The sequence below is a fragment of the Podarcis vaucheri genome (genome assembly GCF_965113315.1).
Source record: "Podarcis vaucheri genome assembly, chromosome: 6".
Classification (NCBI taxonomy): domain Eukaryota; kingdom Metazoa; phylum Chordata; class Lepidosauria; order Squamata; family Lacertidae; genus Podarcis; species Podarcis vaucheri.
The window spans coordinates 30,581,662-30,608,242 of record NC_138764.1 but is presented as its reverse complement, the minus strand read 5'-3'; the positions used below and the strand labels follow the sequence as shown (position 1 = coordinate 30,608,242).

Below are 26,581 nucleotides of genomic sequence, written 5' to 3'. Positions count from 1 at the left end.
ATGGGGGAACCAGTTACTATTTATTTCAATGGGAGAATAAGACAAGGAGGAGGGGAGGAAATTCTTAAAGCAGACTCCTGCAGTTTATTTTTTTCTCTTATTAGCTGTTCATCCCCACAATAGCCTACGAAAAGAGTTCTCCAAAGCCTAATTATAATAAATTCATGGATGACTCATGCTGACCACATTCGCAATTCCTCTTCTCCCCACAGAAATCTTGGATAGTCCCACAGCACATTATTATTTTCCCTGATAATTTTCTCAGAACTGCAAGCTTCCTTGGCGCACGTTAAGGCACACATTTTGATTTAATATTTCTGTAGAACCCCATCTGATTTAGAAGTTTTAGGCAGCTAGCAGTAAAAGCAGGACGAAAAAACCAAAACCCATCAAATATCCAACACGCCAAACAGGACTACATGTGAGGGGAAATAGGGTACTAGCAGAAACGGCATTCCCATGTTTAGCTCTTTCTCCTCAATCTAGTATGTGGTAGCACACGCCATTTGTAATTATGCCATGGTGCTGTTAACAGATTGTAGGCCTCAAGGCAGGGGGCCCCAGTTACTCTTAGCACTTTTGAAGTAGTTGATTCTTATGTACCTTCCCACAGACATGCTCACATCATTCCTGTCCCCTCCAACAATTCCCTCCCCCTAAGCTACTTTTCCATTGTAGGGGAATTTTTCCGCACTTTCCCACCCAGATCTGTAGCCAAGCTGGGGCAAATGGGTACCCAGCCACCTGTGAGCTGTGCTTTACCTCTGCTGTCTCCTCCACCCTATTTTTTTTGGGGGGGGTGTCTTTTTAATTTGTGACAATGACAGCCTCCATCTAAAGCAGTGTTTCCCAAACTTGGGTTCTCCAGCTGTTTTGGGACTACAACTCCCATCATCTCTAGCTAGAAAGACCAGTGGTGAGGGATGATGGGAATTGTAGTCCCAAAACAGCTGGAGGCCCAAGTTTGGAAAAACCCGATCCAAAGCATGACAGGGTTTAAAAACAGGAGCAATTTAAGAACCGGGCCCTCTGAAAAAAAATCAGTGAACAAGGCAGGGTACATGTATAACAGAACCTCAGCTGGAAGAGCCCCCCCAAAGTCAGGCCAGCAGCCATGAAGGGGGGGGAATCAAATTAATTTCCACAGTTGGATTCCAATCACCTTGCCCTAGAAAGGACGGTAGAGACAAAAAGATTGGGTGCCCCCTGAGCATTTCAACGCCAGACTGGTTTGCCCCTTTGTTACTGAAAGGATCATCACAAGGATAGGAGTGGAATTGGGATTGTTGCCTGAGTGAAGTAAAAGAAGGGTAGTAACAAAGGAAGGAATGGTCCAGTGACACCCATGCCCTGGGAATTTATTTGAGAATTTCTACATCCCTGTGTGCAATATGCATTCTCTCAGGCTGCATCCACACCATATTTTTACAGCGCTGTTGAATCCCTTTAACAATAATGACTCCCCTCAAAAAAAGAATCCTGGGAATTCTATAGTTAGTTAAGGGTGTGGAGAGTTTTTAGGAGACCCCTATTCCCCTCACATAACTACAATTCCCAAGTTCCGTGGGAGGAGAGATGGATTGTTAAACTACTCTGGAAATTGTGAGAATCGGGGTCTCCCAACAACTCTTGGCCCCCTTAACAAACTACAGTTTCCCAGGATTTTTTTGGGGGGGGGACCACAACAGTTAAAAACGGCTTAGTAGTTCTTTAATTGTATGGTGCAGACGTGGTCTCACTCTCAAAGGCCATAGGTGGGGAAGTTGCACTTTTGGGTCAAGATTCAGTCCTCAGTATCTGTAGAAAAGTTTTGTGTTCATTTGTTCAATTTGTATCCTGCCCCTTTCTCTCTGAAGGGTACCCAGGGCAGTCAGCAGCACAAAACCCGAAATAAAAAACAACATCCAGTATGCAATAATTAAAATGCCCTAAAACTCCTAAACGCACCTATCCCCTGCCGAAAGCCTGGACAAATAGCAAAACATAACCATTTCCAGAAGGGGAGCTGTGTTAGCCTGTTGCAGCAAAAACAACATCAGCTGCATCTGATGAAGCAGGACTCTGGTTCATGAAAACTAAGCCATAATAAATGTGTTAGCCTTTAAGGTGCCACAAGGCATTTTGTTGTTATATAAAAATGGATGTCAGATGGCTGGGATCAGAAAGCCCTCTTCCCAGAGAACTGCTGCGAATTGATATCTAAGCCCTGTTTTGGCTCAATGGAAGCCATCTTCATTTATTTGTCACCATAGATTGCAGTTTACAGAATAATACAAGCAAATACTAGATTCTCTGCACCTTAAAACCCCAAATTTTGACAGTGGAGAAGGCAATGATTTTGTTTTTTTCCAATAATCATTTTTTATTTTGTCTTGAACTGAAATTGCATTAGCCTTTCACTTTTGTTTTTTATCGTCCTGTATGACTGATGGGATTTATCCATTAATGGTGGGGTTTCGAAATTTAATCTTCTGTCTGGCATTTTTTTCTTCTTCTTAGGTTTTGTGCAATGGCCCAGGAACTTGCGTTCCCATATGCGCATCTGCCCTCCTGCTCAGGATGCTGGGGATAAAAAGCGTAACCATTGTATACGTCGAGAGCATCTGCCGCGTGGAAAACCTATCTCTGTCCGGGAAGATCCTTTACCACTTTTCAGATTATTTCATCGTCCAGTGGCCTGCACTCAAAGAAAAGTATCCCAAGTCTCTCTATCTTGGGCGAATCGTGTGACACGAAAGGACAAGCTCAATGTGTTTTAGTACCAACGCTGATGTTTTTTTCCAACCGGTCCTTCATAAGTTTACACAAGTCGAGCAAGACTCGTTACTGTTTTTCTAAAAACCAAAGTGGACCGTATGTGCGTACCGCCCAGTATCGCATAGCTGGACACCACAAGATTATGCTTCTCTTTCCAGTTGCCGTCAGGAGCTCAACTCTACCTCTATTTCATCACTTTGGTTTCCAGGACCGCTGTCCTTCATCCTCATCTCTTTAAAAAGTCCCTTTCTCATGAGTCAGGGAATAAGGTAAATGGAGTAATATGGCAGGGGGGGGAAGAATATTAGTTTGTGATGAAATCGCACAGCGGAGTGGATTATTTATGCGGTGTCCATCAAGGTGCATGGCACTGTAAAAAACAGTAAGGAAAAAAAGCCTCCCCCCTCCCCAGCTTTCATTGGATATAAGTATTTATTTTATTTGTGTTGATTTTCCTTTTTTCCTTTATGTTTTGTATGCACACACATACACACACACACACACACACACACACACTTCATATCCGTATAAAACATGAAACTGACGTTTGATGTTGGCTTATCCCTAAGGTACCACCTAGGAATCATGGAAGTAGGGCTGGTCCCCCGCAATCATCTCATTCCCAATCACATAATAATGTTTTATTCACCTACTGTCACAAGTTTTCCCCCAGTCACTAAAGGCGAGGATGTTGGCTGGTGCTCTAGTCTATTGCAATGAGATCCCATTGAGATTTTATATGGAGAATTCCAACTGATAAGATACTGGCCTTGGTCAGATGTTGACATTCCACATTTCCTTCTGCCCTCTTTTCCATGTGGAACAAGTCAGAACTGGAATGGGCTGTATTTGTTTGCACGCAGTTTCTCCCTGACCTGTTCACTCTACCCGTTACCTGCCTTCTGGTGTAAGACTATGTGGTGTGTTGGGATCCTGAGGTCTCTCCTTAAAGGCCATTCGGGGCAGTGGCTTTAGAGCCATAGCTGCACCGAGCGGTTGCTTAAACATGCCCCTTAAATTATAAGAAACAGAATCTTGTTCTGGTACCACAGCCCTTGTTTCCTGTATGCAAGCAGCAAAATCCCTAGTGAATATTTTGAGCATAAAGGAAACGGTCGTATTAACTTGGCCTGAGGACAGTTTTCGTTCTGCAGCCTTTCCAAAAAAGAAACCCCATAGCATTAAATCCAGTATCATTTTTCCTTTTGGCCTCTCAAAAGTTGGCCCTGTGTTCTAAAGTAAGCTTTCTAAAGCATTGTGTTTAATTGTTAAGATAAATAAAGAGGTAGCGGATGTCACAAGCAGATGAACCGCATGTGCACGAGGGAGACAGATTTTTTCCAAGCCGAGTGTTAAATCTTTTAACAGTGTTGAATTACAGGGAGGAAACTGTCATTAGGAAGCAGTGAGACTCTTTAGCCCACTTTGCAGCCCCATGTGTGTATAATGAGCGTTAATGATGCCAAAAAAAGGTAAAATGTCACTTTCTCAGTGAACTTAAGTATATGTAGGTTTTGTATGTTTAAAAGTTCAAGACATGTTTAGTTAGCGTGTGAAGCCATTCCCTCCCTTAAATGGGAAATGGCATTTAATATCAAACACTGTTAGCAAAATCCAGTCTCCCATAATATCTATTTTCTAAGTCTGTTGCAGCCTTTTTTCACCCATCTGGCAAATCATAACTATATATGTTGTTCTGTATATAGAGCAATGTAAACACATCTGTCATCTGCATATACTGAGTCACATCGATGAACAAATTTTGGCTGGAGAAACATATACATTGAAGAGAGTAACAGAAAAGTGGGAAAGGTCCACATGATGCACAAACGAAACACGAGGAAGCCAAACAATAATCCTATACATCGCTGCAAGAGAGTGATAGTTTTTACTTTCTATAGTAACTGTGACTTTTGATCATTTTTTCTAGAGGGATGTTAAAATATGGAGAGGGATAGCTTTGATACGAAGAAGCGAAGGTGCCTGTGGTTTGCAAACTGTTCGGATGAGTAGGGTTTTTTTAAAAAAAAAATTAAAAGCCTGCTTCTCTATAAGTATTCATCTTGATGCTGCCATGTTGATACATGGGTTGATAAGTAACCTTTATCAGAAGGTGCTCTTCAGTTTGGCCAAAAGGTATGCTTCAGTTAATATCCCATGAAGCCTGGTTCACATTTTGGGAACACTCTGTTTTCATTTCGGCAGAGGAACTGGCATCTACATGAAGCTACTGGGAGACATCATCTGGTGATTTGGAGCATGGCACCACCAATATGCTGGTTCCACCCAGCTCCGTATCTCCATTCCATCGGAAAGGCCGGGCAGGTGCTGGACCTGTGTCTGGAGTCTGATGGACTAGATGAGGACCAGTAAACTGATGTTGAATTCTGAGAAGAGTGAGATGTTATGGGTCAGCCATTCCCAAGTTCAGGAGTTAGGAAGATGGCCTGCCCTGGGTTGGGTAAAACTCCCACAGAAAGAGTAGCTATGTAACTTGGCAATTCTCATCAATTCCAAGCTGTCACTGGGGCCCAAAGTGACTACGGTGATAAGGATGCCCAGCTCTGGATGTTTCACCAGCTACCACTCTTCCTGGACCAAGATAGTCTAACCTTGAATATCTATATTCTAATAACCTGTACAGGCTACTACAGATATCCTTGAAAATAGTCCAGAAGCTGCAGCTGATGCAAAATCCCACTGAAAGAGCAGTGAGAAGGAATCTTATCGCCTGATCTTCACTGCATTGGCTGCCAGTGAACTACCACACACAGTTCAAAGTGCTAGTGTACGAAACCATGAACAACTTGTCACCCAAGTAATCGAAGGAGCGCCTTTCTCAGTACAGTGGTACCTCGGGTTACAGACGCTTCAGGTTACAGACTCCGCTAACCCAGAAACAGTACCTTGGGTTAAGAACTTTGCTTCAGGGTGAGAACAGAAATCGCACGACGACAGCGGGAGGCCCCATTAGCTAAAGTGGTACCTCAGGTTAAGAACAGACCTCCAGAACGAATTAAGTTCTTAACCCGAGGTACCACTGTACTTTCTAATCTGGACTTTATGATCAATGGGAGAGGCCCTCCTCATGGTTCCATCAGCGTTGGCAGTAAGGAAGATGGTCACACAAGACAGCATTCTCAGGGGCAGCACCTTGCCTATGGAACAAGCTGGTTTTCTCCTGCTCTGGAGGGTAGGACTCAAACCAATGGCTTCAAGTTACAAGAAAGGAGATTCTCAGTAAACATCAAGAAGAACTTTCTGACAGTAAGAGCCGTTTGACACAACCCTTGGAAGGTTGTGGACTCTCCTTCCTTGGAGGTTTTTAAGCAGAGTTTGGGTGGCCATCAGTCATGGATGCTTTAGCTGAAATTCCTGCATTGCAGAAGGTTGCACTAGTTGACCCTCAGGGTCCCTCCCAACTCTACAATTCTATGATTCTATGAACCTCCTCCTGGGTGAAATCAGGTTGTCCTCCACTCTAGGCAGAATTTGGAAGCTCACCTATTTGTCTAGGCCTTGGAGGTTTAACTGGTGTTATGGAGCTCTTAGCTTCTGCTGTCTTTATTGATGAGAACCTGTTAGTTCATTTAATTGTTTTGTGAAGAATGCGTTGTTTTATGCTGTTAGCCACTCTGTGCTCCATTGTAGGATGAAAGGCAGGATACAAAAATGTGAAATATATTTTTTAAAAGAAATTAACAAATATTCCCATCCAGTGTGAACACATAGACCTCAGCTTTCCCTACTGTGGAAAACAGTGTTTGGTTCCTAGTGCATTTTTATCCTTTGGCTTAGGTGTGAAATAAATCAAATACCCAAAAGTAACCTTGTGTTTAGCTGCCGCAGAGCCATTAATGTGTTTAGTGGCTTCTCTATGGAACCTAAAGGGATAAAACACTTTCTTGGGAAGAATTCTGTGCAAAATGTATGTCTCAGCACTTAATATCCTTGGGAATGACCTGACCCTGGCTTCGACTTATGTGTGCTAGCTTTTGGCCTAGTAACTCAAATGGGGGTTATATTATCAGGACTTCCTGCAGCCTTGCAAATTGTTTCGGTAAATGAAGGAAGATGTACTTACTGCCTGTTATGGCTAAAACTTTTTTCGTTCCCTGGGAATATTTATTGCACGGTCCTTATATATTTTTGTGTCAGTTTGTTATGTAGTCTAAAAGATGCTGCTGCACTGCATTTGCTTACATGTGGAACAACTCCCATAGCTCAGTGTTAATAGAAAACATAGGTGGTTGGAGGACTCTGGTTGGGTCCCCCACATTTCCAGTTGAAGCAGGGATGGGGAAGCTGTGGTCCTCCAGATGTTGTTGGACTCTTAATTCCCATCAGCCCCAACCAGCTGATGATGAGAGTTGTAAGCTGACAACATCTGGAGGGCCAAAGATTCTCTATCCCTGAGTTGAAGGATTTCAGCAAGACAGTGGAGAGACACACTTGCTCAAACTAACAGTAAAGACCTTTATACTAAACCAGACCATTTGGTCCATTAATGCTAGATACAACTAAAGCAGATTATCATCATCATATAATTTATATCCTCACCTTTTAAGGGGAAAAATCAGTTAATTGATTTTCAAGTATCCTAACTAACTAACTAGATTTTTAAAAATCCATCAGTTAAGAATAATCTCAGCTGCTAAACAGGATAAGCCTTTTAAACATCAGTAAAGGCCTAAGTGGACGCAGGTGGCGCTGTGGGTTATACCACAGAGCCTAGGACGTGCCGATCAGAAGGTCGGCGGTTCAAATCCCCGCGACGGGGTGAGCTCCCGTTGCTCAGTCCCTGCTCCTGCCAACCTAGCAGTTTGAAAGCACGTCAAAGTGCAAGTAGATAAATAGGTACCGCTCTGGCGGAAAGGTAAACGGTGTTTCCGTGTGCTGCTCTAGTTTCGCCAGAAGCGGCTTAGTCATGCTGGCCACATGACCCGGAAGCTGTACGCGAGCTCTCTCAGCCAATAAAGTGAGATGAGTGCCGCAACCCCAGAGTCGGCCATGACTGGACCTAATGGCGTAAGTAAGCAGGCCTAGGTTTTTAACAAGCATTTAAAACATCCAAGCAATGAAGTTTCCTGAATCTCTTGAGGGTTTCCAGAGGATTGGTGCAAAAACTGAAAAAGCCCATTTCCACGATGTTTCCAGAGGACAATTCATGGGGCCATAGTATAGCCAGCAGTGTCTTCTCCTAAAAATGTGAGAAATGGCTGTGGTGCAGAAGCATTTGTGGGCAAGAAAATAGGAGCTGGGTAGTTAACCCTTCCCTTGCCTGTTGCTTTTCCTCTTCAACTCCACCCTTCTCCAGCCCTCTATTTTCTCTCCATTTGCAGGGCAGGAAGGGAGGAAAGGGAGGCGGCCAGGTGGAGAGGTTGCAGAGGAGAAGCTGGGACCTATGAAAGCTTTTCCCCTGCAAATGCCACTCCCCTGCTTTGCACATTGGTGCCTCATTGTCAGCAAACAATCAGTTGGGAATCCCTATCAGTTTTCAATGCATAACATAGTTGTTGTTTTTCCAAAGTGGGGAGGGACATGACATTAAAAACTCAGGTAGGCCAACCTTAGCAACTTTGAGGCAGGGTGGTAGAGAGATAAAGCTGATATAGGTGTCAGATGCCTTCGTTAGGGTAGGGCAGCAACAAAGAATGCTGCAGCATATGTTTTGCAATTTCTTTAATGGTCTTCTGACAGTCTGGGTATATTAAAAGGCAACCCTAGTAGGGCTGCCCAGGGCAAGATGCATGTTTCTGTTGAGTTTTTTAATTTGCAAAGTCTTTACTTTGATCTGTACTGCAGTTTCATAGGCAGGTGTCATCCCTGCTGCCCTGCCTGCAACCTTTTTGCAGGGTTTTTTGGAAGCCATTCCTGGCTTGTTTAGACTTGTTTAGCTTGTTTTCAAAAGTGATCTGGTGTCAACACATTAACAGACTCTGGAACAGATGGATCTCGCCTAAAGTTGGGAAAACATCTCATCGCCAGTGGAACAAGGAAGATCCATTAGTGGAACAGGCTGTTTCGTACAGCAACCAAAAGCCAAGGCCAAAGCACATTTTGAAGTCAAATCTGGTGCAAATGCCTCAATCGACCATAACCTTGAGAGAGGAAAGATCTTAACCTAACGCTAAACTGTTACAGCCCAGTTGCTGCCTGCATAACAAAGCACAGGTCGGCTTCAGGCCTTGGCACATTAGAAGAAATATATTGATTTTAAATTTCATTTATTGCTTCTTTCATCTCTTGCATTGCATTTCATTGTATTACAATGAGTGCAAATGGAATGCAAATTGTAGTACAATAAAATGCAACGTAAGTGTGGGGGGAGCAATGAAAATACAATTTTAAAAAATCATACAGCGCAATACAATTGCTACAAAAAATTGGGAACCATAGGTCTACCAAACAGACCAGCTGGGTGTTACAGTGCTTTGTCCTTCTGCCAGGACGTTTGGAATGTTTTTACACAGTAAATGTGCGGCCTTTTCCCACCTAGTTCTCTGTATGGCTCCCACTTTACCTCCCACAATAGGCAACACACCTTGGGAGTTCAGATCAAGTCAGGAAATGCCACCTGGCCCTGAGTATGGAGTTTTCTTCTCTGCCATGCTCATCAAAGAGGATATGTCGCGTCAGCAACAACTTGCAAAAGAAAAAAGCATTCCCAGCAGGATGCTCACTCCCGTGAACCTGCTGCTCAGTTCTGGTCTTGTTTGCAGCTGCACTCAGGAAGTGATACTGCCAGAAGACCTCACTTGCAGGCACTGAAAGAAGCTTTGATGATACAGCGGACACAGGTTGCTTATTCTGGGCCTCTTCTTCTTTTCCTTAATGGAAACTTCACATGTGCAAAGATCTCTCGTCTTCCATAATAGCTCCTTCAGAGCCCCATAGAGAAAAGATGCTTCAAAGTAATGGATCATGAAACGTCATCTCAAACCAATTCTTCTGTCTTCAGGATATTCCTGTTGTGTTTGTAGCTAAGTAATAGAGCAGGTTCCAGAAAAAAGTGCCAACAAGATTGGATTCCCCCAACCCAATCCTCTGCTAACTTGAAAAGTTGTTTCAGAGAGTATGGTTTGGTAAAAGCATCTTAATGCAACAAATGCCAGAAGTTTTAGATATTTTGTTTTAGTCTGTTCATTCAGGACTAGCCACGAGTCTTTGCACAATCATTCTTTCTTTTACATTTCTCCTTTATGCAAGATTAATTCTTCTATATCCCCCCTTTGAAGCTTCCAAAAAATATGATGAAATAAATTATCTGCTGGGTTTAATGAAATAAAAAACTGAAAACATGTCAATGAGGAATATAAATGCAAAGAATACGGTATTTGCATCCAAGGACTGAATTTAGTTCTTCACAGATATGTCTCTTACTTGCAAGTATCTGAAGAAGTGTGCATGCACACGAAAGCTTATACTCGGAACAAACTTAGTTGGTCTCTAAGGTGCTATTGGACAATTTTTTTATTTCTTTATTTCGACTGCATCAGAACAACACGGCTACCTACCTGAATTGCAAGTATCTGTCTATGTAACACGCCAAGACTCTTCACATTATGAAAACAATGTACACAATTATGAGTTTACAGATCTGACAATGCCTGAAATTTCGGTTAAAACTAACAATTTACACTGGCTGAAACCTGATTTCAGAAGGTGTTTTTTAAAAAGTATTGAAATGGTAATCTGAAGGTTATTAGGTGGAGAAATAGCTTATTCCCCATCAAATTTGACCAAAGCGAAGAATTACAGAAAGTGAGTCAAGCAAAACTATTTTCATCAACAGGTGAAAGCAGAATCAAAGGTGCTGCCTGACGTCTATAAAAACCTATAGGTTAGACTGGTTCGTTGATCATAACCATGAGAAAGATCTGCCGTTCTTAAATGCAGACCATCTCGGTCAGCACAGAAGAAGCTGGCCTGACAAGTTTAAGGCAGTGAATATAGAATTTTCGCATTTTACTCTCCGATAACCGCATGGGGTAGGTTAGGCTGAGAAATAGTGACTGCCCCAAGATAACCCAGTGATCTTAAAGTAAGAATTTGAACCCAGGTCTCTTTATCTAACCTCTGCATGCCAGCTGCTGCATCTACATGGCATAAAATGGAGTCTTAAATGATGGGCGTGTGATAAACAAGCGCCTGGAGTCTTTCTGTAGACAGTGGGACTGCAAGTGAAGCAAAACTAGGGCTAGGGCAGGAAAAGCTTGAGAATTGTAGCATATTGGACCCACTTGCTTCTCACACTGCCTTTGACACATTCTGAGTGAACTACCACCCCTCCCTGCTCTGCTCTAAATGTCCTAATAAAATTGTGAAGGGAGTGCATGCCTTCTAGGTGATAGATGCATTCCTGTGGCAGTATCATAGGCACCCATTGCTAGCTTTGTGCTTCTGACACTTAAGAGAATCAATTGATTAAATGACGGCTGGAAGGGGCATTTTTAAAGAAACATTTCAGCAGCTTGATTTAGTTCAATCATTAACCCATTTAATCAATTTCAGGCGCTTATTCCTTTCCCCAGCAGAGCCATTTCTCTATACCCATAAGCTGCAACCTAATTTAATTTATCCCCCATGGGGGATAGTGGGGGAAAAGACTCCGCTTTGACAGTTCTTTAATTGGAATAGTGTTCACATTCTACTTTGTACATTACCATATTTTGTTTCTATATGCATTAAAGAATAAGCAAAGAAGTGTGGTTAAAAGCTCATAGGCCGGAGGAATAGCCTGAAGTTGTTCCAAAACCAATGTTGTTCCATATAAGTTGCCAGTGGTGTGAAAAAAATAATCTTAGCTGTTACCATATGAGACAGATGCTTTCCGTATTTTGTCGAGTCTAAAGCAGCTGTTCATCATAAGCAGGTATGGCAAGTCTAAGAAGAGATTGTGCTCCTTTTGGGGTTTTTAAGGGGAAACCAAAGTCCCTTCTGTAGTGCCTCTTTTGTTGTCGCCTACCCACAAACATGCTGTTCAGGAGTTGTCCTTGACAAGCATCTTCACTTTCATCCTAGAGAACTGGTAACGATAAATTGCTGGATTCTATTTTAGTTAATGGATTTTTTTTAGAGAAGCCGACACAGCAGAATTTGCATTCTGCTATAAATTAAGAGGGAATGATGATATACACTTAGTGGCTGACGCTGGTATGTGAGATAAATCAAAGTTAATCACTGGATTATCCGGTTTTGGCAAGGATCAACCTTTAAAATGAAAACAACAGAAACAAACACGATAGCTGAACTATAGCAACATGCATTCTACCAACTTGTGAAACACCGTCAGTCTCTAATTAAACTGTCAAGTAAACTGAAGGACAGGAATTTCAGCAAAGATGCTTTGTGTATTGTTCGGGTGGTGTGTATATATAGATAGATATTTCTCATTCTAAATTAAAGTTCATAAACAGTATGATGGGGGAAATAGACCAAGGACTGAGAGTCGAACCTTCATACATAACACTTGAAATTTTAACTAAAGGGGTATATGGGGGGGGGGGGGATTCCAAAGGAATCCAGCTTTACCATTATTATTTTTGTTTGTTCATTCCTTTGTTGCCTTATACCACAAAGGTCTCAAAGCAAATTTAGAAGTGCATGCAAGAGAAAGCCAAAAGTGGTCCTCTACTAATTTCCCGCAATTGAAACTCCCTTTTTTCCAGCTGCATTAATCTGTTCACCATTAAAACAGTGAACTTACAAAAGCCAAACAGAAGAAGAAAAGGTTAACTATCAAATGCCTGCAAATGACAGAAAATTTTGGCCTAGCATCAAAAGGATGGCAATGTTGGTGCCAGGTGGACTTCCCAGAGGGTGGGAAGCATCATAGGTATCCTCAGGTGTTTTTCTAGGGGAAGCAAAGTAAATACTACAAACAAACATGACCATCATATCTGGTAGATTTTATAACTAAGCACTGCCAAGGCCTCTGAGAAACTTGTCTTCCTGGTCTACCCTTCAGTTGTTTCACAGTTCGTAAATCTGCTCTCTTATCTAAAGGCAGACCTGGAATCCAGACATTGTCTTCCCACTCGCCGCTGGAACCCAAATCCTTTCCCTAGCCTCCTTCATCCCTTCCCACCTTTAACTAATTGCACAGTTGCTACAATCAACTTCACAATATGCCCAGCCCAGCATAACAACTTAACAACAGTGGGCTGTGTTTCATGGTTGTAATATGATACTCTTAACTCCTCAGTACCCCATCCAAAATGGGGATAGCAACACTGGCTTCCTTTGCAGAGTTGATGTAACCCAAGCTGTCTCAGCCACAGCCACAGCCCCACCCCTGCAATGTGGGTATAATAATGATGGCCTTTAGCTGAATTAGCATTAGCCCGGTAATTTTCTTAAATGTTTATGGACATTTTTTGTATGGAATAAGGCTTGAGTAAGAAGAATCCTGAGGTCCTCCTTTCTTGGCTCCTACCTTCTGTTTTTGAATTGACACAATACTCCCCAGTCACAGGTACTCTATAATTCTGGATCCTTGAGTTGATTTATTTCTTTTTCAAAAACTGTTTTAAATTAACCTTTATTAAATTTTAAGAAACATAAAAGGAAAAAATATTATAGCTGTCAAAACAATATCATACACTCCGAAGCCATAAAGCTCACTGGATGTCATTGGACCAACCTTTCTCTCGCAGCCTAACTGACCCCTCACAGGGTTGTTGTGGAGGTTAAAAGAGGAATTGGGTACTGACACTATGAGCTCCTCGGAAGAAGTGTGGGTTAAAAATTGAATTAAAATTTGCGATGCTTTGCTGCATGGAACACGGGAATATTTTATCTTATTCTGGCCCATGAACACCAAATGTGTTGTAGTTTTAGATTAAAATTAAGCCAGGGAGATAAAAGATTAGTGTAGGGATAAGTGATTGCAGTTGTGATCATTTGCACATTTACTTGGGGGCAAACGCCACTGAATTCAGTAGGACTTAGTTCAGAATAACCACGCTTAGTACTGTGCTGATTACATAATTAGACTGTAGTCACCGATATTCCCAATGGTGACCAGAGGAGTTGCTTCCTTCTCCCGGGGAACTGAGGATAGATGCCAAGGCAAAGGGGAAGAAGCAAAAGTGATCTGCAGACAGCAAGAGCAGGTCTCCTGACAGTTTTCTTCTTTGGCCAGGATTGTGTGCTGGCACAAAGGCTGACTCCATGCAGGACTCCCTTGTCCTGAGCCATGGAAGTGACCATCTTGACAGTTGCTGGATGGCCCAAGCAAGGGAAAGGTCAGTAGTCCCAGGTTTCCAGGCAGAGAAGAAAGTGAGGCAGGGCACCTCAGTAAAGGGACCTAGGTGTGGGTTTCAGGACCACGGTCAGTGATCCAGCAGCTGGGGTACGAGATGCAAGTTGTCTCAGCAGAGTCCTGGCTCAGCTGTCAGATCTTTCTAGCCTGGACTTAGCTGCTCATTGACTAGAGGCTCCACCCCCTGAACTCTGAATGTAGCCAATCAAAGGGGCAGGGCCTTCATCTGCAGCTGTTGGCTTATTCTAGACTTTAGCGTTTGAAACTGCAGGGATAGCTCCTCCACAGATCTACAGTGTCTCCTTGAAGCTTAGGAGAGAAGATGTTGGTTCCAGTGACAGCATCTCCACATGGGATGGGTGAGGGAATTAATGCATCTCCCCACCCCCACCCCCCAGGGGCTGCTGTCATCAGAGGACTCAGTCTCTGATGATTCCTGGTGTCATGACAATCCTCGGGCCACCACCTCAAACAAGACGCACAATGGGTTCATACCTGATAATGGGATTCAGAATGGGAAGTTCCTGCTTCTCCTGGCCCATTAGATTACAACCAAAATTTTGTGCAGATATTCTCCGACTCCTCATTCTCTTCCAGAGGCGCAGGGGAAAGAACTGGAACAGGGTTGCAGTTCTGTTGTCCTAAGAGATCTGTCTCTGACTTTGTTCTTGCATTAGCAATGCAGAAAGAAGGTATGTTAAATGTTAAGAAAAGCCACCACACCGTTTTGGTTTTCACAGCCAATCAGCTGCTACGACAAGGGGAACAGAGGACATGGGTGATTTTCACTGTAGGGGGTGGTGGTGGAGGGCATCAGTATAGTGAGGTTATTGTGGTGTACCACAAAGAGTTTCACATTTCCTCCTGTAGCAAACCAGTTGCACGCTGAAGGAAAGCGGATGAAAACAAAATAATTTAATTAAGGATGTAATCCTTCCGTGTCAGTCACTAATGTCTACTGTCTGCGGCCACCTCCTAGCTATGCCTCACCTGACAGTACAGCTGAATATACCTTTTCTTTAAACAAAAAAAAACAAGGAAAGGGGCAATCCTTGCAAACAGGATTAATGAGTATTGCTTTAAACTGTAATTTTCTGCTGGCTACGGTGATTAATGTTTCCTGCTCTGTCATAACACTGTCCAACTAAAGTCTGGCACTGTGAATTGTGACCTTGCTTGCAAATCTAGCTGGCAATTAAACTGGGCGAATGTCCTAATCGTGCCTGCATTCTGTGCTGCAGAATTAAATTATCTGTTGGGATATGGGAAAAGGAAATGATTCACTGCAGCTGGAGTGTAAAAGAGGGTGTGTGGCAGCTATTCAGGTGTTTTGGATCACATTCATCACTAGCTGTTGAAGCCCCTGACTTCAACAGACTCTCATTTGAAGACAAATCTATCTCTCCTTTTGGAATGCGTTAGCGATAGTGGTTGATGATCAGAACTTCACTGTGACACACGGTGAGGACACAGAGCTTAGAACAAGCCATATAATAAAAAGTGGCTATTTTTCACGTTTAATATACTTGGGGTTTATATAGTGCTTTTTAGAGTTTTCAGAGCACTTCATATATGCATTCTCTCATTACAACCCTACAAGGTAGCTCAGAATTACTGCAAATGGGGGGAAGCTAAGAGAGAGGCCCAGTTGAAACCGTACCACCCTTTTGTTACCTTACTGTCGTTAAGGTAACAAAGGAAGTGACTCTGTGCCAGAGAACAAAGGGGTGGACCCCCTCCCTCAACTGTCTGTTAGATAGAAAGACAAAGGCAAGAGTTGAGGTGCGTGAGCCAGAAGCTGGAAGCTGCCTGCAGACTGAGCAGCTGAGAGACAGAGCCACACCTGATTTCTGCTTGAACCCAAGGCTGTGGCTATGGGAGAAGCAAGACCCTAGTGGGGTGTTAATGCTGTGAGCCTCTCCACTGTAGGCTCAGGTTGTATATAGGTATAAATAAACCATACATTATAAAGACACCACAATCTCTGCTGTTCCTCATTCCAAGGAAACCAAACCCTGGATAAGAGAGAGAAAAAGAGAAGAGTTTGGATTTGATACCCCGCTTTCTCACTACCCTAAGGAGTCTCAAAGCGGCTAACAATCTCTTTTCCCTTCCTCCCCCACAACAAACACTCTGTGAGGTGAGTGGGGCTGAGAGACTTCAGAGAAGTGTGCATAGCCCAAGGTCACCCAGCAGCTGCATATGGAGGAGCGGGGAAGCAAACCCGGTTCACCAGATTACAAGTCCCCCGCTCTTAACCACTACACCACACTGGTAGAGCATGGTAACCCTGGAGTCTCACACTGCTTGGAGATTTGGATGATGTGGTTTCCAGCTGCCTGGGCTAAATGTGAATTGGCAAATGAGAGGTGAGCATCCATTATATTTTGTTATAAAGCCTCCCTAAAATGAAATGCCCCAAATCTGTTCCATTACCAGGTAATTTAATATCAGGGATACAAAGTTCACAATAGATGTCCCCCCCCCCCCCAATCAACCGTAAGTAAATAAATTCAGCTGGTATCAATGTCGTTGTGTCATGAGGGATGGATTTCTTAGGTCTTTGTACAATGCGAATATCAAATGTTGACTAATCCTCTGGAGAAACACAATTCCCTTGAAATTTCTTTATTGATTCCTACATGGTTGAAAGATTCCCCAAGAGCCTGGCTATCACAGGTTCACAAAGAAAAAACTACTTGACATTAAATATTTAAAATGATTACCACTAATTTGATTACACAGGACTCTAGATTGCATAGAATAACAGGAAACGGAGCTATTTACAGTTTAGAATCCAAATTTGCAGCGTTCAGAAAGCAACAAAACTGATTTAAGGGTTGGATCCAGACATCATCATGCTTAGAGTAGACCCACTGAACTCGGACCATGAGGTTTCAGTTAGAATCATAGAACTGTAGAGTTGGAAGGGACCCAAAGTCATATAGTCCAACCCTCTGCAATGCAGGAATCTAGTTATGGTTTACTTAAGTTCCATTGATTTCAAAGTGTGACTCACAGAGCAATCCAAAATGCAGTAAGCTAGTGTCATTATGCCAGGGTAAATCATACCCTTCCATTCTGGAGGACCTTTTTGGTTCCTAGTCAGTGGTGCAGCCAGGAATGGGCCTTAAGGCTACAATCCGGGACCCTGCAACCCAGCCCCCACCCCATGACCACCCAGAGAGTGGCAACTATGGAAAACAGTCCCCGCATCACCACCTGGGCCAGGATGTTCAAGCCAGGGCCCCTGAAGGAAGCATGCTTCCTCCTTCTTAAAAACATTATAGAGTTGGGGTGGCCAGACAGGCATGTATGTTGTTACAAAGACTTATCATATTGTTTTTATTTTAAATATATTATTACATGCAATCACAATCTCTGAGCGGTGAGCAGTTCCAGGGATGCCAGATGCGTTTTCCAGGATATATGGTTTATTTCGGACAATGGGGCACAGCAGAGACTGTGGTGTCTTTAGGATATATGGTTTATTTACATATATATACAACCAGAGCCTAGATGGAGAGAGTGCAGACAATTCACATTCCAAGAGGGTCCTGTTCCTTCCATTGCTGCAGCCTCAGATTCCAAGAGACCCCAAACATTGTGTCTGGCCCTCTCCGCAGCATAAAACAGACACAGCACTTTGTGCTCTGCCCCCTTCCACCTTGCAAAACTGACACTTCTTTCCTTTTTATTTACCTTATTGCCCACTGCAGTTCTGTCCCTCCCTCCTAAAACTCTGACCTTTTGTCTCTGCTAACTATCTCCTTAGAGAAGGGCTTTTGCCATTTGCTGTCCAACCCAGAAAGTTTCTGTTAATGGCCTTTTTAATGGGACATGGGGTCCCATTTTAATGGGACATGCTCTGGTCCATGGGGTCACGAAGAGTCGGACACGACTAAACGACTAAACGACAACAAAATGGGACATCACCCATTTCTTTGTGCTCTATTAATTCATCACTCCAGGCAATTACTTCATCAGGAAGCCAGCCTGGCTTATATTTTTACATGCTAACTTCAATGTCCGGCTCTCCAGAATTAGAAGAGGGGGGTTCAGAATTAGACGGGGAATCCAGGCACCTCACAAACTTAGAACAATCTTCTGTACCAGAAAATGGTGCTCCCCTAACCCCCCAATAAACCAAAGTCTGTTTTATTCTCAAAGTCATGATGGCGCTAAGATTTAAGTGAGTTTAAAATCTGAATGTGCACATTCTCAAAGTATGGATTTTGTTTATAATCGTGTTTTTAACTTTATCCACCTCACCGCACCCCCCCCCCCATGTTTCAGAAATGCAGACACACAGTTGTAGAGCATGGAATCACAACTCTGGGTGGGTGGGTGGGTGCATAATGTCAACTGTGTGCTTTGTAACTAAAGCAATACACGTGGATTTTCTTAAGGGGATCCCCATAAGGCCATTAAGTTCTGTGTCCAAAATCACCTAGCTGCCTCACATTTCCCAGCCACAAATAATTTCTGCGAACGGCTCCCCTGCCTTGTGACTTTTAGATAGGAAACTATCTCTTCTGTCTAGCTTGTAAAAATGTTATACAGCTCACATTTGACCTTCATTCTCTTAACGTATTGTTTCATTCATTAGTAAAAACCAGCAGGAGCAGATTAGATCTAATGAACAAAATGTGTTCCGTTCACATTTATTACCAGTGACAAAACATCACCAGTGGGATGCCTGCTTTTCTTACTGGTGCCAATTCTCTTGATATTATCACCAGCTCTGTAACATTCAGTACTTTTTTTCTTTTTTGGTCAGGGCCTCAGCACAGAAAATATACTAATCTCAGATTTCATTGCCTATAAAAGGAAATGTCTTGGTCTCATGGTTAGTGGGGGAAAGCATTGAAATATGACTTGAACCTTAAACATACAAAGCTTTTTTAAAAAAATGCATTTTTCTCCACATATCTTGTTACAGAGTATAGTGAGAAAAACCACTGGATTAGAAAGGAGGAAATATTGTAATATTGGGGGTTAGATAGGGGAAGGTTAATGGGGAAATAAACTGCTTAAAGTTTTTGGAACACTCTGGCCAGGTACATCCTTTTGGTGGATGGAAACTGAAGGTGATACACAGAGCTATGGGAACTAAATAGTTACACGTTTGATGCAGGACGATTCTGAGAATGTTCTGAGTATGGAAAACTGATTATAGAAGGGGACAAACCTCCCCCCCCTCCCCAAATGTTTGTGTGTAAAGGACAGGATGTAGTTTTAAGACATGGACAGGTGGGGCGGGGGGACACACAGAAAGCTGAATTTGGGCTCCATATGCATCATGGGGCTCTGGCTATCACCCTGGAGATACGATATGGGAGCAGTGGGCTTTGGTGTCAGTTTTAGTGTTTAAGCTGTGTCTCCCTCTATGTTCAAGCCGAGGGAGGGAGGGAAGGAGAATTTAAAACCAGGTATTAAAAAATATATATCAAATCAACGTCACCTCCTTTTAAAGGGAGCCAACCCCAAGTGAGTGTTGTGTCCTTGAACTTCTCATCGCTCAGAGAAGTGGGATGAGCATTGACTATGTATGTGTCGCTATGTATGTGCCATGAAGTGTGTGCCACTAAAATGGATTATTCAGTGATGGCAGCTCTTCAGTAGTCGGTGGCAGACAGGAGCATTGCTAGGTGATTAAAGAACTCAGGATACAGACCCATGACAGAGATTTGCAGACAATTTGTGTATGCCTCAGTTTTAAATTAAAATGGTGGGTGGCTGGGACCTCATCAGCACTTGTGTTTTTCAGTGTGCCCAGTCATCCTAAAAGCAAAGTAAAATAAATAAATTTAAGCCTGGGAAAAAGAGGGGAAAGGCAAGGCATCATGGGCATTCCACCATAGCCCCAGGTTAAAAGAAAAGCTTCTGGCTTTTTAACAAAAGTTGTTTCCAATGTTTTTTTCCAGTTCATTATAAATCATTTCCCAGAACACTTTTGCTATCTTACATGCCCACCACATATGAAAAAAGGTACCGTACTTTCCTTTTCAGGTCATTTTCTCCGAGGCATGCCGACCTGCTCAGGTGTGGAGCAGTTAAGTCTGAGGCCACAGTTGGGACCCTAAAAGTCCACTGCTGACTGTCCCTTAGCAAGTGGAACTTGAATTTCTCACCTTTAAAATTTGGCAAGCCCTGCTGGGACTGGCATTAGTCAGAAGTGTTTTTCCAGCTTCCCAGTAAGACACAAAGCCACACAAAACTTTGGTACAGGTCTGGAGGAAATCAGACAATGTTATTTTGGGGGTGAGGGTGGGGCATTAACTACTAACCCCGATGAGCTGTAAATAAACTCTTACGGGTTGCATCACAAAACCCATACTTTGTGGCACAAAATGAGTACAACACTTAAGCATATTTTCGAGCTGGACTAGATTTGGAAGTTTTCAGTTACTGGATCTCAGTACAGATACAGTATTTGGGTGGGGCGATGTTCAATTAAGTTTTTCAGTATAATGTTGAAGAGAGCTTCCTGAAAGTGAAATGAGAATGACCAGAGCAAAGAAGAAGTGAGAGAAGAGGAGTATTCTGGAGGAAGGGGGAGAAAGTGAAGGGTAAATGACCTTTTAGCAGCTTGCAAGTGCAAAAGAATACTGCTCTTGTAGCAGCAATGATATCCAAAACCTACCTGGCTGTAATAGAATGAAGCGGAATAGGAAACATATGTTTGGCAATTATGTGATTGGTGCTTGATATTTTACAAAGCATTTCAGTGTTAAAGAAGATACAAAAATGCAAAGCATATACATTTGATATTTTGTACCATCCATTGCACGCATGGTGACCTTTACCACTCTAATGGAACACTGTAATTGTAAAAAGAGTCCAGTATTTTACCAAATTAAAAGACGGTACTCATCTGTGTGCAGAAGACACAGAGGGAGGAGACATCCTTTAGTGCTGGAACGTTTTGTTTTAAATGAAGACTAGTGTTCGTAATTATAGAGAACCACTACTAGACTGTGCTAATTTCTAGTTCTTTTCTGTAAGTCACCCACAGCCCAAATTCATTTTAAACATTGGGAATTTGTGATCAGATGCTATCAATACAGAAAGCAACTGATCCTTAATATGAAATTTCATTTTAGCCATTATCAGCCACTATAATTCTTATCTATATTAAAACCTATATTTTTTGTTTTGCTTCTTTCCAACTTCACATTTATATTCTGGAGTTTGTGAGCATAGCTGAAGAAGAAGAAGAAGAAGAAGAAGAAGAAGAAGAAGAAGAAGAAGAAGAAGAAGTCTGTCCAGACATCGATTTTGAAATATCCATAAGCGTAATTTAGGATCCAATGATGACTGCCAAGAAAATCTGTCATCATCAATTATTTGCTACAAAGCAAGCATGAGAGAAACACAGGTGCCTCGCAGCATCCACAGTCATTCAAAAAGCAGATGAAACCCTTTTGGGACAAAATGATGAAAAAAGAAATCTGTCAACATAGTTTGCAGAATGAGAGCTGGGAAAGTCTGCACCTAGTAGAACAAATGTAACAAAAACCAAAAAGGAAAGAAAGAAGAGAGTAGCTATTGCTAGACACTGTGTCCACTACAGTACTTAAAGTGAAATTACATGAGTATAGAAACATTTATCTCCAAGGGTTTGTACCAGCATGCTGCCACTAACTATATGAAAGACAGGGCTGTGGTTCTCTATTTGAAAAAGAAAATAAAGTCTTAGCCATACAATGACATGGCTGTTCTCTCAATTCTGGGAATATGAGTCTTTCCAGTGAGATTAATAATAATTGACACCTCAGTACAACAGCCCTCCATGTGTGGTAGAGACGTGGTAACTCCTCACCAGATTTTTAACTCTTTTCCAGATTTCAGGTGGGGGTGGGTGGGCAGTGAGAAACACCCATTGCTCTGCTTTCTGCATGCGTAAAATCCAGCAGTGTGTTAATCAAAAATGAAGGGAATCCAGTTCAGATTGAAAGTATAGACCTGCAGCTCCTCTTCTGCAGGTACAAAGCTTTGTGCATGCCAGCGGGGTTGCAATGGCAACCCAGTGTTGATAACTAGTCTCTCTTATTGAGTGGCTCTTAGGGGGCTGCCTATGATCTAAAATGATGCTGATGGATATGCACATCTGAGCCTTCATCAGCTGAGCAGCCCTCACATAGCACCTTTTATTTTGTTGCTGTTATTGATCACTTTGGCATTTCGTCTTTCTTCCTTGCAGGGGGTTCAAGATGGTGTACATGACTCCACCCCCATCCCATTTTATCGTGAAGTTGAGACTATGATGCAGTTAGGAAATTTTAGGCCATGGTGGGGAACATGATGCCCTCCAGATGTTGTTGAACTGCAACACGCATCAGCCTCAGCCAGCATGGGCAATGGCCAGGGATGATGTGAGATGTAGGCCAGCAACATCTGGAGAGTCACAGGTTTCCTGCAGTTGTTTTAGACTTTGGAATGATGGTTTTATGGGGCCCCTTCTTTAGATGCTAACAGTATTAATGTGGTAATTCAGCCCTGCTCTGTTGGGAGCTCCTCTTGCTTTTTCTGTTCAATTCTATCCCAAACATTGTCCATTTGGAACCGGTGGGTTGAAATTGCCTATGTTGCTGTGCACAGGATGTTCTTCAAACCATTTTCTTGCAGGAATACGTCTAGATTAGGGCCAGGGCATTATGAGTTCTATGCCAATTTGTTTTTGTTTTTTTTAATGAATTCTAATATCTATATCCACAGAACCAAAAAAACTGTTAAAATTGGTGGATGCTCTTGTTGTCAGTTACTCTTCTACCACAAATTTACACTGCTGTTCCCATGTTTTAAACAAGTAAATAGTTCTTTTTTTCCTCTGTTCATGTTTAACTGCAAAATACAGCTCAAACCTAAAAGCAACTCAATTAGCAAGCCTGAGCCTAGTGTCTTTTGTAGTGTTATGGCACTATTTGTTGCACCTACATAAGGAGGAAAGAGCAGATGTAGCCTGTACACATTACCGATTACACCCATCTTCAATGCCCTCCCACCTCTGGTATTTGAAGCTGAGTACACATGACATTAGCCACAACTCATATGCATCCTACACTTTCTTTAAAAGTGCAGTCAGTTTTTTAATAAATACCACTGTTTGATGCATTTCTCCTCAAACCAACATCCATCTGATTTGAAAACATATTGCTGTTAAGCCGAAGTATGTACATTTCAGACAGAAGACAATGCATGTGCAAATGACAGTTTCATTGAATTGGAGTTTGAGGGGTGGGTTGCAGGCATGGGAAAAGGAACCTGGCAATGCACACTGGGTGAAAACATCTCCATCCTCTGGTGTGTACAGCAATGTAAAAACACAAAAATGCAACAGCCACAAACCCCTTACAGTCTCTCATCCAGTGGCATAGCGTGGGGGTGCAGGGGGGGCCGGCTGCACCGGGCGCAACATCTGGGGGTTAGGGTTAGGGGGTGAAAATCCACGGGTTAGGGGGCGCAAATCCACGGGTTAGGGGGCGCAAATTACTTGCCTTGCCCCGGGTGCTGACAACCCACGCTACGCCACTGCTCTCATCTCTTCCCCCTCCCCCAAATGTTCTAAAATACAGTGCTTTCTTGTGACCAGTCTCTGTTTCAGGATGTCCTTTCAATATTCATACAATGTGTTTCGCACTGTCCATAGTGGCTGTTGCACCGGCCAGAGGTGGGAGGAGACACTCTAGCAATGGAGCACATTTGTCCCAGTGATTGGATAGGCTAATGTTTCAGTCCGCTGCCTCTAAGTTCCACTCATCTACAAAACATTTGTAGGAGTTGTCATATGTTATGTGTGCACATGCACATTCTGCCTCTTCTGCCTATGACAGGCAGAAGTTCAGCAGGTAATGTGTTTATTGTACCAAAGATATGCAATAATAGGCAATGACATTGTGAATCTCTCTCACTCTCGCTCTCTCTTTCTCAAAAGCACATAAACCCTGCCAGGGCAAATGTAGCTACTCCTCTTATGAAGTCATCCCACATATCCACAATTCCCTGTGATGGAGCCAAGGGATAAAATAATTGAAGACTAAATTACAGGATGTGTGTGTGTGTGTGTGTGTGTGTGTGTGTGTGTGTGTAGTTTAGATTCAAGTGATGTTTAGGCAGGGAGAGAATCAGCACAGCCACTGATCTAGTCCAGCAATGGCTTATTTTCTTTTTTAACAAGCATCTGTATCTCTCGTGCACCATGTGTTAGAAATTAGTGGCTATTTCAGATTCCTAAGGCAAAGTTTCCTGCATGTTATTTTTCCATAACGTTGCTACAAAGCTCTGAATGGCAAGGGATTCTTTACTGATCTTGATGTTTCTCCACTTTTTGGCAAAAAATGATGAGCAGTTTATGCTCCAGTAGTTAATAACTGCCAATTCTCCCTTTGGCTATCCCCTGGCTCCGTGATCTTAGTACACAGTTCCCAATATGTTTTCATAATAACTTTTTCCACATATTCTCCTTCACTTGAGCCTTCCTTCTCATAGCACCTTCCCTAAATCCCAGAACTTCCAATAGCCTCTTATCCACCAGATGCCCTCTGCTAAATGTATATTGGTTAAGAGTGTTTATTAAATTATATGAAGGAAAAGAAAGAATGCAGCTTTTGTAGGAATTTATTGGTGGGTGCACTGTTCTTATTCAATAGGGGAGGAGAAGCACCCTGCACATGGTCAGATGCCCATAAAGCTATTTTACCAACTGATGTGTGGTAAAATTCTTCTTACCTGGCAGGATGATGCACACAGACAACCGTTTTATCATATGTGCCTACTATGTGGTAAAATTCTCATTACCACCTGAAAGGAATTATAAGCATGGTCTCACTGCAGGTAGCTGAAATGATTATATTGCCTTGAGAAGAGTTTATCCCAGAGTAGTTGTCATTTTGAGTGGACTCAGATGTGATCAACTATCACCATGATTAGCCCAGAGTTTTACCCTGGGGTATTTGTTTATTTTAAATGTTTATGCCTCACTCCTTTGATGCAAAAGCACCACTCAGGGTGGCTTACAACATTTCAAATGACAATTTCATTAAAAAAAAACAACCAAATGGGGAGAGGAGAACACCTTATCCTCTCTCAATCTGGGGGTTCCCTATGCAACTGATGTAGCCCTCCTGTCCTAGGGGGGTCCCCCAAGCAGGTGCTTCCCACCCCCCACCCCCTGCATCCAGCCAGTTCATGACACTGGTGCGGCTGCTGCGGGATCCTGGGCCCACCAACATCCTCACAGCTGCCTTCTGGGCCAGCTGAAGCATCCCAGTTAACTTTTCAAAGGTAGCTGCCCGAAGTGGAGGGCGTGGCAGCAATCAATCGTTTCCCAAACTTGGAAGTCTCAAGCCGTTTGAGGACTACAACTCCCATCATCCCTTGCTAGTGGGGACCAGCAGTCAGGGATGATGGGAATTGTAGTCCCTCCCAAAAAAAAAACAGCTTTAAGGACCAAAGTTTGGGGAAAACAATCCATCTTGGTCGTGTGCCTGTGACTGTTTTTGTTTTATTTTATGGGTTTAGCTGCATGGAGTTTATTCCGTGTATAAACCAGAGTAGATTCTATCTTCCAGGGGATATGATTTTGCCCTGGGGTGTTGCTGTGTGGTACGAGCCCAGATGAGAAGCCGAGGGGCGTTATAATCCGCCCCCCCCCCCCGCAGGCCGTTCCGCCGCCTCAGCTCCTGTGAAGGGAAATGGATGTTTCGGCGGAGGCCGCCCTTTCGGACAAGGGAGGGACTAGAACTTTCTGCAGCCGGCAGCTCCGCGGCGGGGCTCCCCTGTCAGGCAGCCTGGCCCACGTCCCTCCCTCCCTCCCTTCCTCCTTCCCTCTCCCCCTACGAGCCCGGCCCGCCCTCGCTCCCTCGGAGCTCAGGCAGCGCCGAGGAAGCCGCCCAGTCGAGCGCAGGAAGGCAGGCAGCAGCAGCAGCATAGGCAAGCCAGAGCGTTACCACCTCTGGCGCACACGGACACCGACCCGCCGCCATGACCCACTTCAACAAGGGCCCCTCGTACGGGCTCTCGGCCGAGGTCAAGAACAAGGTAGGGCTCGCGGGGAAGAAGATGGTGGTTATCCCAGCGCCTCCTTCGGCTTTTGTTCGTGGACCGGGAGGGGACGCGCGGGCGACAAGCCCCCTTTTTTTCCTGAGGGGAGAGAATGGTTCCGCTCTCCTCAGGGTCAGGGGAACAGACGACGCCCCCCCCCTCAACGCACAACTTTTCGGGCGAAGGGGGGGGGGACCAAACTCCCAACTGCCTATTTCGGACGTTTTCCGTTTCCCTTGCCTGCTCCATCATCATCACCTCACCATGCACGGGATTAGGTGGGGTGGGGTGGGGGGCGCGTGAAAGGCGAAGGTTACCCCAGCCGTGTGGTTTTAAAACCGTGTGTGTGTGTGTGTAATAGGGGGGAGTTCCTTTACTGTGGGGCACGAGCGAAACGAAGCCCCCACCCCAAACTCCGGCTGTGTAGGACGAGCGAGCCCCCCCTCCCCCTTGCTTCTCGGCAGGAGGACTGGAAGGAGCCCCCACTTCCCCCCCTCACCGAGACCACCATTC

The 26,581-nt window shown here is 43.5% G+C and overlaps 2 protein-coding genes across 8 annotated transcripts in view; both read left to right on the top strand.

Annotated features, from left to right (window-relative positions):
- The window catches only part of ALG14 (ALG14 UDP-N-acetylglucosaminyltransferase subunit), a 54,575-nt gene extending 35,582 nt beyond the window's left edge, over window positions 1-18,993 (top strand). For 3 of the 7 annotated variants that reach the window (XM_082228012.1, XM_082228013.1, XM_082228011.1), the window contains one exon: window positions 2,500-6,859. In XM_082228012.1, coding sequence (XP_082084138.1) covers window positions 2,500-2,730 — 231 coding nt within the window. In that variant the 3' untranslated portion in view covers window positions 2,731-6,859. The other 4 variants (XR_014221056.1, XR_014221057.1, XR_014221058.1 and 1 more) reach the window with 4 other exon arrangements.
- A 6,927-nt stretch (window positions 18,994-25,920) lies between these two features.
- The window catches only part of CNN3 (calponin 3), a 33,401-nt gene continuing 32,740 nt past the window's right edge, over window positions 25,921-26,581 (top strand). The window contains exon 1 of the mRNA XM_082227984.1: window positions 25,921-26,065. Coding sequence (XP_082084110.1) covers window positions 26,009-26,065 — 57 coding nt within the window. The 5' untranslated portion in view covers window positions 25,921-26,008. The remainder of the gene's footprint in view (window positions 26,066-26,581) is intronic.